General features: G+C 37.1%; 1 protein-coding gene across 1 annotated transcript in view; it reads left to right on the top strand.

Moving 5' to 3' along the window:
• The first annotated feature begins 542 nt into the window (after positions 1-542).
• Positions 543-14,058, top strand: part of LOC114633048 (cytochrome P450 2C6-like) — a 103,949-nt gene continuing 90,433 nt past the window's right edge. The window contains exons 1-4 of the mRNA XM_028781665.1: positions 543-735; positions 2,157-2,319; positions 2,505-2,654; positions 3,682-3,842. Of these exons, the coding sequence (XP_028637498.1) occupies positions 568-735; positions 2,157-2,319; positions 2,505-2,654; positions 3,682-3,842 (642 nt within the window). The 5' untranslated portion in view covers positions 543-567. The remainder of the gene's footprint in view (positions 736-2,156; positions 2,320-2,504; positions 2,655-3,681; positions 3,843-14,058) is intronic.

Consider the following 14,058-nt stretch of genomic DNA (forward strand, 5'->3'; position numbering starts at 1 on the left):
TAATTAATTTTTTTCTTTCTATGAACTGTTTGATACTTACAGTTCTTCTGTTTGACTTTCCACCTTTAGGGAAAAAAAAAACAACAGTCTTGATTTTCCATGACTTATGTTGTATAGTAGTCAAGGACAGGGTAATACATCATTTTTTGTTCAAGATTTCTGAGTAATACTAGACACACTTTGTTTATTGACTTGTGCTTGTCAGAGTTTGTTAAATATTTATAAAGATACACTTATTGAGAATGCATGTGTAAATGTTTATGATAACAAATATTTTAAATATACAGTTAAATATTTAGTTAAACCTGGGCATGGTCACTCATTCATAGGTTTCTAACCTTGGGAAGATAAAGCAGATGTGTAGATAGTTTGAGCTACATCATGAGACATTTAAGCATGAAGAACATCTGATTATTATCATTATCACTAGGATAAAGTCCATGCAAATGACAGATTAAAGAGCAGCAACTACCTGATTAGTCAATTATGAGGTCATATTGATTCTGCAGGCACACTATAAAAGCTCTGTGCTGCCTGATCACAGCTGTGTCAGTAAGGAGGAGCTCAATGGATCTGTTCACATTCCTGGTGCTCAGCCTCTCCTGTCTCATTCTCCTCTCACTCTGGAGACAGAGTGCTGGGAGAGGGAAGCTTCCTCCTGGCCCCACCCCTCTTCCAATTATTGGCAATTTCTTCCAGCTAGATGCAAAGAACATCACCCAATCCTTAACAAATGTAAGTATGCCTTACGCTCTTCTAGGACCTTGCAAAAAAAGGTAACTCAAACCCTTAAAAATGTCTTTTCATTTTGAAATTATAATTACAGAATTATTATTTTGACGTTATGATATATTCTTCCTTCCCCTTTCTCTTTCCAAACCCTCCCATATGCTCCTTATTGTTCTTTTATAAAATCCATGACCCTTTTCTTTTATTAATTGTTGTTACATGCATATATGTATATTTATATACATTTATTCCTAAATATAATCTGTATAGTTTTGAAAATGCTATTTTTTTTGTGTATGTTTTCAGGACTGGCCATAAGAGTATTGTAATCAATGATGTGAAGATAAAAAACCTGTAAAGTTTCAATTCTTGTCCCCACCAGAATTTGTGGAAGAAGTGATTTCTCTTGTGAATTAGAGGAATTTTGGTTCTTTGCACAGTATAAGAACATTTGCAAAATTGTAAAAATTATGTATACTTCTTCCCATCTTTATTTGTTTGCTGTTTTCCACATTTCATTGTTTTGCTAAAAGTGTCTGGAAAAGGGCACATTACCTCATCCACCAACTCAGGTAGCACTTTAGAGTTGTTTTTATTGGCATTAGCATTTAGTACTGAAGTTCTCTGAATAACTTGTGTTTTATTAAGAGAAAATATCTATAGATGTAAAGTAACACTTTAAATATATAAGAGAAATCAACATATTTGATACTATCCACATTGACTTTTATTCTATGAGCACAGCCATGAATGTCCCAGGTTAAGAAACTGCTCCCTTAGCAGGTGCCAATGCTGTGTGCAGCTTCAGTAGTACTCACTCTCCACATTTGTAGTAATGATAGAATGAAGTTGGAGTCCTCACTATGGATTTCCACTCCTCTTCCTGGGACTAAGTTCCACAGGAAAAGCTTTACAGGTGTTCCAGAAACAGTTATCTGAGCATTGATACTTTTTAGTATTGAGTGAACATGGAATTAGATTATCCAGGCATTAACTGATAAAAAAGTAGAGTATCAATGTTTATTATTATTATTATTTTTAATTATTATTATTTATTCATGACCAAATGTTGCCTATCATCCCCCCTTGCAGAGTTTTTCCCTATTCATTCTCCCCTTTGTTTCTGAGATGGTGTTCCTCAGTCCTCCTCTTCCCTGGGGTATCAAGTCTATATAGAATTAAGCACATCATTTCCCACTGAGGACAGACAATGTAGTCCTCTACTATATGTGTGCCAGGAGCCTTTGACTAGCCTGTATATGCTATTTAGTTGGTGGCTTAGTCTCTGAGAACTCCCAAGATTCCAGGTTAGTTAACACTGTTGGTCTTCCTATGGAGTTGCTGTCCTCTTCAGTTCCTCTAATCCTTCCCCTACTCTTCCTTACTCTTCCTACCATCCAATGCTTGTTTTGCCTTCCAATTTTCAGTTCTCAAAAGTCTATGGACCTGTGTTTACTCTGTACTTTGGCATGAAGCCCACTGTGGTTTTGCATGGTTATGAAGCTGTGAAAGGAGCCTTGGTTGATCATGGGGAAGAATTTGCTGAAAGAGGAAACGTACCACTAGCTGAAAAACTTAGTGAAGGACTTGGTAAGTAAGTGTGCATCTTGATTGTGAGCTGGGCAACATTCAGTGAGGAAGAAGATAGAATGCAAAGGCCAGACTTGATTCTGGGGCTGAGACTGGGCCTCTCTATAGTTTTCTTTGAAGATACCCTTTCTCTTTCTGGGATTACATTGTAGTGTCCATTCCTATTTTTTTTTTTTTTTTTTTAGGAATTGTTTTTAGCCATGGAAATAGATGGAAAGAAATAAGACGCTTTACACTCACGACTTTGAGGAATTTGGGCATGGGAAAAAGGACCATTGAGGATCGTGTTCAAGAGGAAGCACAGTGCCTTGTGGAGGAACTGAGGCAAACCAATGGTGAACAAAGCTTTGTGTTTTGACTTTTACATTCTGTTATAAGTCAGAGTACAAATGATCTATTGGTATTATTCTTTGTGAAAAGTTTTTCTGTTGCTTTTGAATTAGATATCATGAACAAAACTTTTATTTTAATTTTGTAATGAGTTACATCCTTAGCATAAACATTCCTTATTTATTGCTGATTATTTTATTAGAGAACAATTATGGTTGATAATGGTGGCAGTGATGTCATTTACATTTATGGATCCCAAACTATACAATATTTGTTTTCATTTTGTTGAAATACTTTGGTGTTCCCAACTGCACTGATGTGTCAAGGTGTATTGAATGCTAAATTTCATAGTCCTGGGCACTCATGAGTCAAGGTGCATTTTTCATTCCTTAGCTGTGTGTTATAGATTTTATCATGATTTAAAAATCTATCATGGTTTGTTTTTGTTGTAATTTGTATGTTTTAAGAAATTACCCATGACAGCATTAATCTGAAAAACACAAAGTTAACAAAATAACTTGTTTAGCTAAACTTGAACTGTTTTCCTTAACACTATTTCATCTTTCTCTAAATATATTATAGATCCGTCTTCTGTTTTATAAACCAGTTCTCTCTGCAGCCACTGTTTTGCCATAGGGTATGAGCAGATCTTAATTGCTGTCATTGTGAAAGCTATTCACCCAGAAGAGTACCTTTCCCAGAAGACTCACATTATCTGTTTTACTTTTTAGCACATTTTCTTTAAGTTCTTTCTTCAAAATAAAGTAAAGATAGAACTGAAATCATATTTTAGTGAAGTTCATATTTAAAGTAATTATCAGTATTAAATTATTATTAAATTATTAATTATTAAGTATTAAAGTAATTAACAGTATTATCACTGTTTCCATATATGCTGAATATTTAGTTGTTAGAGGTGTTTGTAGATAAAATACTGCTTAAAGTTTCTAAAGGGACTTTACACATAAACAAGGATAAGGTGCCTATTTGGTATATTTTCATGATATTTTATAATTGTTTCTCATTCTTCAGGCTCACCCTGTGATCCCACCTTCATACTGGGCTGTGCTCCATGCAATGTCATCTGCTCCATTATTTTCCAGAACCGTTTTGACTATAAAGATCAGGATTTTCTTATCTTGATGGAAAAACTCAATGAGAACGTCAAGATAGCGAGCAGTCCCTGGATACAGGTGAAGAATAATTCCTCTCCTCCTGAAAACAAACTTATGGCCTTTCTTTCTCACAGGTCAAATTACATGTGGACTAAGAGTGACGTGATGATGCCCATGTCCTGCCTAGCGTATTATGTAAAGGAGGACACCTGGAAGGAAAGTCTAAGTCCTTAGCTAAACAAAGAAAAAAAACCAAAGGACATATGCCAAAATGGATCAAGCTGCTTAGTCCTTGTCTGATGGTTTTTTAATCATTGAATTTTGAAGAGCTATTTCTATTAATTAATTCATTGATTTTGAGAAAGATGCCTAGTCATTCATAGAACATTCTTGCACTACCCACGAGTTCTTGAACTGTCAACAGTTATGACCTACTCATTCCAGTATTTGGGAGAAATACCTTAGTTTATACAGATATTAGTGTGCTAAAGACAATTTGGAATAATGACTCAGGAAGTATTGAAATCATTTAAATGTTTACTGCTTTAGTTTGGATACTCCCTGACAAGGGAACACGAAGAAATGACAATATGAATGGTTTTATGGTGTGTAGATCATCAAAACCTGTCTTTTTCACTATCTTTCCCTGTCATGAATTAGCATCTCCTATTCTCTGCCTATAAAGTAGTTATGGACCACAGATAAGTCAACAAAGGTGTGTAATTGTTGTCAAGTCATCTTTAGAGGCCCATTCACTTCTATGTTCTCACTTCCTGTCAGAGGTTGGCTGATTGGAAAACTTTCTGCTGTCAATCAGTTACCCTATTATCTTAACGTCTACTGGCATCTAACATGTATGAATTACATCAATTTGTACCATATATTTCAAATTTGTCAGCAAAATTGAATTATTACTAAATGTGGAAAATTTTATTATGAACCTTCATTATTTGGGCCGGATTTTCTACCTCAATTCTTCTAAGAGCATAGAAAATTACTATATATAAATGGAGCAACTCTTTTTTAAGGTGATCATGAGTCGCATATATAAGTATAAATCTAAATCAGGCATGTTATACTATAGCAAGTATATATTTCTCTAGTATACCTAATGCATTTAATAAATTCTTGTTTTTTTTTCTTGTAGTTCTGCAGTACTTTCCCTGTTTTCATTGATTATTTTCCAGGAAGTCATAAGACATTAGCTAAAAATATTTGTTATATTAAAAATTACCTTCTGAAGAAAATAAAAGAACATCAAGAATCACTGGATGTTACAAATCCTCGGGACTTTATTGATTATTACCTGATTAAGTGGAAGCAGGTAAAGTTGATCTATCCTCATTTATTTGATTTTTCAAATATTTCTTCATCCACTGAATATTTACATATTTGCTATAGATATATAAAGAATCACTCCAGTGTCTTTTGAAAACAAATTTGAATATTTATTGGATGTGTGAGAATGGTGTGGATTCAGGAACACATAAGGGGACTTGGTTAATTATAACACATTAACATTTATCTTCACATAAAAAAGCAATATAACTCAGTAGAAAGACAATACAAAGTGCAGGAGAGAGGAAAACAGACTCCTCTTATGTGATAGAGTGTATACTGTTGTGTTCAATAAACTTTGTATTCTCTGTCTTTAACTACTTCTCCAAATCCACATCAGTATGTGATTTTCATTTACTATTGATTTAACACATTCTGCAAGAAAAATATTCAGATATAATTATCAATTTGAAACTTAGGCATTTTTGAACAGAAAAGAGAGTTTATTTTTATTTTATTGTGTTTTTATTCTGAACTTTTTTTACAGTCTAGTCTTTATCCCTCTCCCTGTCTGCCTTCTGATCATTCCTTATCCCATACTACCCCCATCTCCAAGAGGATGTCCTCATCATACTCACTCCACCAGATCTCTCAACTCCCTGAGGCCTCAATTCTCTCAAATGTTAGATGCATCATCTCTCACTGAGGCCAGACCAGGCAGTTCTTTGCTACATATATGTTAAGTACTTTATATTAGGTGATGTATTCTTCCTGGTTGGTTGCTTCATGTCTAAGAGATCTCAGGGTTCTATGTTCATTGAAACAGCCGGTCTTCCTACGTGGTCTCCCTCCTTTGCCTCTTCTTCTAGCTTTTCCCTAATTCAACCACAATGGTCCCCAACTTGTGTATATTGGTTGGATGTAAATATTTGCATCTGCCTCTTTCAGCTGCTTGTTGGGTCTCTCAGAGGACAGTCATGCTAGGCTCCTGTTTGTAAGCACCCCATAGTATCAGTAATAGTGTCAGGTCTTGGAGCCTCACCTTGAGCTTGATCCTAGTTTGAGCCTGTCACCAGACCTTCTTTCCCTCAAGATCTTCTCCATTTTTGTCTCTGCCATTCTTTCAGACAGGTCCAATTCTGGGTCAGAGTTTTTTACTGTGGGGTGACAATTCCATCCCTCTACATGATGCTCTTTCTTTCTACTGGAGGTGGACTCCATGTTTCCTCTCCCACTGTAGGACATTTTATCTAAGGTACCCCCCTTTGAGTCCTGATAGTCTCTCAGATCACAGGTCTCTGATACATTCTAGATGTTCCTTCCCATCTCCTGAGTTTTCCTTTTTCTATTCTTTTAGCTGGCCCTCAGGGCTTTAATCCTGTTTTTCCCCAAAACCTGATCATGCCCCCCTTTTTGTCTCCCTATCGCCTTTTCTCCCTCTTTCTGCTACCCATGATTGCTTTCTTCTCCCTCCAAAGTGGGCTTGAGGCCCTTCAGAATGTTAAGGTTCTTGCATTCTGTGGACTGTATCCTGGGTATTCTGCTATTACTTAGGCCCTTCAGCATGTTAAGTTTCTTGCATTCTGCTGACTGTATCCTGGGTATTCTGTTATTTTTTGGCTAATATCCGCTTATTAATGAGTAGATATGATGCATGTCCTTTTGGGTTTGAGTTACCTCACTCAGGATGATATTTTCTAGTTCCATCTATTTGCCTGCAAAACTCAGGTTGTTCTCGTTTTCAGTAGCTGAGTAGTATTTTATTGTGTAAATGAATCATGTTTTCTTTATCCATTCTTCAGTTGTGGGACATCTGGGTTGTTTTCAGTTTCTTGCTATCAAAAATAAGGCTGCTATGAACCTCGTGGAACATGTGCCCCTGTGGCATGGTGAGACATCTTTTGGGTATATGCCCAATACTGGTATAGCTGAATCTTCAGGTAGATTTATTTCCAATTTTCTGAAAAACTTCCAGATTGATTTCCAGAGTGCTTGTATTAGTTTACAATCCCACCAGCAGTGGAGGAGGGCTCTTCTTTCTCCACATCCTTGTCAACATGTGCCGTAACCTGAGGTTTTGATCTTATCCATTCTGATTGGTGTAAGGTGGAATATCAGGGTAATTTTGATTTACATTTCCATAAGTACTAAGGACTTAGAACATTTCTTTAGGTGCTTCTTAGTGATTCAAGATTCCTCTGTTGTGAAATCTCACTTTAGTTCTATACCTCATTTTTTTATTTTTTTATTTTTTTGTCTTTTTGATGACTAGCTTCTCGAGCTCTTTAGATATTTTGGATATTAGCCCTCTGTTTGATGTGGAGTCAGTGAAGGTTTTTATCCATTGTGTGGGTGTCTGATTTGTCCTATACACCATGTCCTTTGCCTTTTATTTTTCTGTATTTTTTTATTGGATATTTTATTTACAATTCAGATGTTATCCCCTTACCCCCATCCCCCCCCATGAGGACCTCCCCTATCCCATTACCCTTCCTCCCGTTTCTCTGCAGATTTGCTACTACCTATCCCCTAGGCCCACCTCCCCACCCTCAAATTATCCCACACATGGTGTCCAGCCTTTATGGGACCAAGGATCTCCTCTCCCAACTATGCTGGACAGAGCCATCCTGCCTTAATATACAGCTGGAGCCATGGATCTCTCCCTAAGTGCTCACAGGCTGGTGGTTTAGACCCTGGGAGCTCTGGTTGATTGATATTGTTGCTCTTCTCATGGGGCTGCAAACCCTGTCAGCTCCTATAGTCTTCACTCTAACTTTTCCATTGGGAACCCCTTGATCAGTTCAATGGTTAGCTGTGAGCATCTGCCTCTGAATATGTCAAACTCTGGCAGACCTCTAAGGATACATCTATACCTGTCAGCATGTACTTCCTGACATCCCCATCAGCATCTACCTTTGGTGACTGCACATGGGATGGATACCCAGGTGGAATGGTCTCCAGATGGCCCCTCCTTCAGCTTCTGTCCCACACTTTGTCTCCATATTTGCTCCCTTGAGTATTTTGTTACTCCTTCTAAGAAGGACAGAAGTACCCCAAGTTGGTCTTCCTTCTTCATGAGCTTCATGTGGTCTGTGAGTTGCATCTTGGGTATTTCAAGGTTCTGGGCTAATATCCAATAATCAGTGAGTGAATACCATGTGTGTTCTTTTGTGATTGGCTTACCTTACTCAGGATGATAATTTCTAGTTCCATCCTTTTACCTAACAATTTCTCGAATTCATTGTTTTTAATAGCTGAGCAATACTCCATTGTGTAAATGTACCACTTTTTTTTTTTTGTATCCATTCCTCTGTTGAAGGACATCTAGGTTCTTTCCAGCTTTTGGCTATTATAAATAAGGCTGCTATGAATATAGTGAAACACATGTCCTTGTTATATGTTAGAACAACTTCTTGGTATATGCCCAGGAGTGGTACAGCTGGGTTCTCAGGTAGTGCTATGTTCTATTTTCTGAGGAACCACCAGACTGATTTCCAAAGTGGCTGCACCATCTTACAATCCCATCAACAATGGAGGAGTGTTTCTCTTTCTCCACATCCTTGCCAACATCTACTATTACCTGAGTTTTTGATCTTAGCCATTCTGAGTGGTGTTAGGTGGAATCTCAGGGTTGTTTTGATTTGCATTTCCCTGATGACTAAGGATGCTGAACATTTCTTTAGGTGCTTCTCAATGATTCAAGATTCCTCTGCTATGAAATCTCAGTTTAGTTCTATACCCCAATTTTTTTTGAAAGGGTTGTTTGTCTGGAGTCTGATTTCTTGAGTCTTCTGTATATATTAGATATTAGCCTTCTATCAGTTGTAGGATTGGTAAAGATCTTTCCCCAATCTGTTGGTTGCCATTTTGTCCTATTCAGAATGTACTTTGCCTTACAGAAACTTTGCAATATTATGAAGTCCCATTTGTGAATTTTTGATCTTAGAGAATAAGCCATTGGTTTTGTGTTCAGGAACTTTTCCCCTGTGCCCAAGTATTGGAGGTTCTTCCCCACCTTTTCTTCTATTAGTTTCAGTGTATCTAGTTTTATGTGGAGGTCCTTTACACACTTGATAAGGGACTTGAGCTTTGTACAAGGAGATAAGAATGGATCAATTTTCATTCTTCTACATGTTGTCCTCCAGTTGAACCAGCACCATTTGTTGAAAATGCTGTCCTTTCTCCACTGGACAGTTTTAGCTGCTTTGTAAAAGATCAAGTGACCATAGGTGTGTGGGTTCATTTCTGGGTCTTCAATTCTATTCCATTAATCTTCCTTCCTGTCTCTGTACAAATACCGTGCAGTTTTTTATCACTATTGCTCTGTAGTACAGCTTGAGGTCAGGGATGGTGATTCCTTCAGAAGTTCATTTATTGTTGAGAATAGTTTTCACTATCCTAGGTTTTTTGTTATTCCAAATGAATTTGAGAATTTCTTTTTCTAACTCTGTGAAGAACAGGGTTGTGATTTTAATGGGGATTGCATTGAATCTGTAGATTGCTTTTGGCAAGATGGCCATTTTTACTATATTAATCATGCCAATCAGTGAGCATGGGCAGTCTTTCCATCTTCTGAGATCTTCTTTGATTTCTTTCTTCAGAGACTTGAAGTTCTTATCATGCAGATCTTTCAATTGCTTGGATAGTTTCACACCAATGAATTTTATATTATTTGTGACTATTGTGAAGGGTGTCATTTCCCTAATTTCTTTTTCAGCCTGTCTTTCACATAGAGGAAGGCTACTGATTTGTTTGAGATGATTTTATAACCAGCCACTTTGCTGAAGTTGTTTATCAGGTTTAGGAGTTCTCTGGTGGAAGTTTTGGGGTCACTTAAGTATATTATCATATCATCTGCAAATAGTGATATTTTGACTTCTTCCTTTCCTATTTGTATCCCATTGACTTCTTTTTGTTGTCTAATTGCTCTGGCTAGGACTTCCAGTACTATATTGAATAGGTAGGGGGAGAGTGGGCAACCTTGTCTAGTCCCTGATCTTAGTGGGATTGCTTCAAGTTTCTCTCCATTTAGCTTGATTTTGGCTACTGGTTTGCTGTAAATTGCTTTTACTATGTTTAGGTATGGGCCTTGAATCCCTGATCTTTCTAAGCCTTTTACCATGAAGGGATGTTGAATTTTGTCAAATGCTTTCTCAGCATCTAGTGAGATGATCATGTTGTTTTTTTCTTTGAGTATATTTATATACTGGATTACATTGATGGATTTCTGAAAATTGAACCATCTCTTCATTCCTGGGATAAAGCCAACTTGATCATGATGGATGATTGTTTAGATGTGTTCTTGGATTCAGTTTGCTAGAATTTTATTGAGTATTTTTGCATCAACATTCATAAAAAAGATTGGTCTGAAGTTCTCTTTCTTTGTTGGGTCTTTGTGAAGTTTGGGTATGAGTGTGATTGTAGCTTCATATAATGAACTGGGTAGTGTTCCTTTTTTTTGTGTGTGTGTGGAATAGTTTGAAGAGAATTGGTATTAGGTCTTCCTTGAAGGTCTGATAGATCTCTGCACTAAAACCATCTAGTCCTGGACTTTTTTTGGTGGGGAGACTTTAAATGACTGCTGCTATTTTCTTAGGGGTTATGGGACTGTTTAGATGGTTTATTTGCCCCTGATTTAACTTTAGTATCTGGTATCTGTCTAGGAAGTTGTCCATTTCAACCAGGTTTTCCAGTTTTGTTGAGTGTAGGCCTTCGTAGTAGGATCTGATGATTTTTTTAATTTCCCCAGTTTCTGTTGTTATTTCTCCCTTTTCAGTTCTGATTTTATTAACTGGGATACTGTCTCTGTGCCCTCTGGTTAATCTGGCTAACGGTTTATCTATCTTGTTGATTTTCTCAAAGAACCAGCTCCTGGTTTTGTCGATATTTTGTATAGTTCTTTCTGTTTGTATTTGGTTGATTCCAGCCCTGTGTTTGATTATTTCCTGATGTCTACTCTTCTTGTGTGTATTCACTTCATTTTGTTTTTGAGCTTTCAGGTGTGCTGTCAAGTTGTTAGCGTGTGCTCTCTCCAGTTTCTTTTTGTAGGCACTTAGAGCTATGAGTTTTTTCCTCAGCACTGCCTTCATGGTGTCCCACAAATTTTGGTGTGATGTGTCCTCATTTTCATTAAATTCTAAAGTCTTTAATTTCTTTCTTTATTTCTTCCTTGACCAAGTCATCATTGAGTAGGATGTTGTTCAGTTTCCACATGCATGTGAGTTTTCCATTGGTTTTGTCACTTTTAAAGACCAGATTTAGTTTGTGGTCATCTGATAGGATGCAAAGGATTATTTCAATCTTTTTGTATCTGTAGAGGCCAGTTTTGTGACCAATTATATGGTCTATTTTGGAGAAGGTACCATGAGATGCTGAGAAAAATGTATATTCTTTTGTTATAGGATGAAATGTTCTATAGATATCTGTTAAATCCATTTGGTTCACAACTTCTGTTAATTTCAAAGTGTCTCAGTTTAGTTTCTGTTTCTATGATCTGTCCATTGCTGAGAGTTGGGTGTTGAAATCCCCCACTATTATTGTGTGAGATGTAATGTGTGTTTTGAGCTTTAGAAAGTTTTTTTTCATGTATGTGGGTGCCTTTGCATTTACAGCCTAGATGTTCAGAATTGAGAGTCCTTCTTGGTAGATTTTTCCTCTAATGAGTATGAAGTATCCTTCCTTATCTCTTTTGATTAGTTTTGGTTGAAAGTCAATTTATTTGATTTTAGAATGTGTACTACAGCTTCTTTCTTGGGACCATTTGCTTGTAAAATTGTTTTCCATCCTTTTATTCTGAGGTAGTATTTGTCTTTGTCACTGAGGTGTGCTTCCTGTATTCATAAAAATTCTGGGTCCTATTTGTGTATCCAGTCTGATAGACTTTGCCTTTTTAGTGGAGAATTGAGTCCATTGATGTTAAGAGATATTTAGGAAAAATGATTGTGGCTTCCTGTTATTTTTGTTATTACAGGTGGAATTATGTTTGTGTAGCTCTCTTCTTTTGAGGTTGTTAGAATATTTTTCCTTGCTTTTTCTAGATTGTAGTTTCCTTCCTTGTGTTGGCATTTTCCATCAATTATCCTTTGAAGTGCTGGGTTTGTGGGAAATTGTGGTGCAAATTTGGTTTTGTCATGGAATATCTTGGTTTCTCCATCTATAGTGACTGAGGGTTTTGCCGGATATAGTAATTTAGGCTGGCATTTGTGTTTTCTTAGGGTCTTTATGATGTCAATCCAAAATCTTCTGGCTTTTATAGTCTCTGGTGAGAAGTCTGGTGTAATTCTTATAGGTCTGACTTTATATGTTACTTGACCATTTTCTCTTACTGCTTTAAGTATTTCTTTTCTTTGTTTAGTGCATTTGATGTTTTGATTATTATGTGACAGGAGGTATTTCTTTTCTGGTCTAATCTATTTGGCATTCTGTAGGCTTCTTGTATGTTTATGGGCATCTCGTTCTTCAGGTTAGAGAAGTTTTCCTCTATAGTTTTGTTGAAGATACTTATTGGCCCTTTAAATTGGGAATCGTCACTCTCATCTATACCTATTATCCTTAGATTTGGTCTTCTCATTGTGTCCTGGATTTCCTGGATGTTTTGGGTTAGTAGCATTTTGAATTTTGCATTTTCTTTGACAGTGGTGTCAATGTTTTCCATGGTATCTTCTCCACATGAGATTCTCTCTTCTATCTCTTGTACTCTGTTGGTGATGCTTGTGTCTCTGACTCCTAATCTCTTTCCTAGGTTTTCAGTCTCCAGGGTAGTCTCCCTTTGAGATTTCTTTATTGTTTCTATGTCCATTTTAAGATTCTGGATGGTTTTGTTTAATTCTTTCATTGTGTTTTCTTGTAGTTCTTTAAGGGATTTTTGTGTTTCCTCTTTAAGGGCTTCTACCTGTTTCTCCTGTACTTTTCAAAGAGAGTTACTTATGTCCATCTTAAAATCATCTATCACCATCATTAGAAGTGATTTTAAAGCTAAATTCTGTTTTTCTGGTGTGAGGGGGTGTCCTGGGCTTGCTATGGTGGGAGAACTCGGTTCTGATGATGCCAAGTGACTTTGGTTTCTGTTGCTTATGTTCTTGCACTTGCTTTTTGTCATCTGGTTAACTCTAGATTTTATCTGCATTCACTGTGTCTGGCTCGAGTCTGTCTTTCCAGTTATCTTGCTTATGTCAGAACTCCTCAGAGTCCAGATATCTCTGTGATCTTGTGATCCTAAGCTCCTAGGTGGAAGAACTCCTGGATCTCAGGCCGCCTCTGGGATCCTGAAATCCTGCTGCTCTGAGTGCAGTGGTTCCTCTAGGATGGCTCAGGATATGGTGTCTCCAGAAGAGCCAATCAGCTAGGTGTCTGCTGCTCTGAGTGCAGTGGCTCCTCTAGAATGGCTCAGGATACAGTGTCTCCACAGGAGCAGACCTGCTAGGTGTCTGTCCCAGCCAACAGGCTATGTCCTTTGCCTTGCAGAAGCTTTTCAGTTTCATCAGGTCCCATTTATTAATGTTGGTTTTAGAGCCTGAGCCGTTGGATTTCTGATTAGAAAATTTCCTCCTGTGCCAGTGTGTTTAAGACTCTTTTCTACTTTCCCTTCTATTAGATTCAGTATATCTGGTTTTATGTTGAGGTCCTTGACTCACTCAGACTTGAGCTTTGTGCAAGGTGAGAAATATGCATTTATTTTCATTTTTCTACATACAGACTGCCGGTTAGACCAGCACCATTTATTGAAGGAGCTTTCCTTTTTCTATTTTAATATCACGTGTCTGTAAGTGTTTGGTGTTATTTCTGGGTCTTCAATTCTATTCCATTCATCAACCTCTCTGTCTCTGTACCAAGACTATGCAGGTTTTAATCATGATTACTCTCTAGTATAGTTTCAGGTCAGGGATGGTGATTCCCCCAGAAGTTCGTTTATTGTTAAGAATTGTTTTTGCTATTCTTGATTTTTTTTTTATTGGATGATTTATTTACATTTCCTATGTTGTCCCCTTACCCCATCCCCCACCACCCCCTCGGAACC

This window comes from Grammomys surdaster, unplaced genomic scaffold, assembly GCF_004785775.1.
Source record: "Grammomys surdaster isolate TR1022 unplaced genomic scaffold, NIH_TR_1.0 513, whole genome shotgun sequence".
NCBI classification, from domain to species: domain Eukaryota; kingdom Metazoa; phylum Chordata; class Mammalia; order Rodentia; family Muridae; genus Grammomys; species Grammomys surdaster.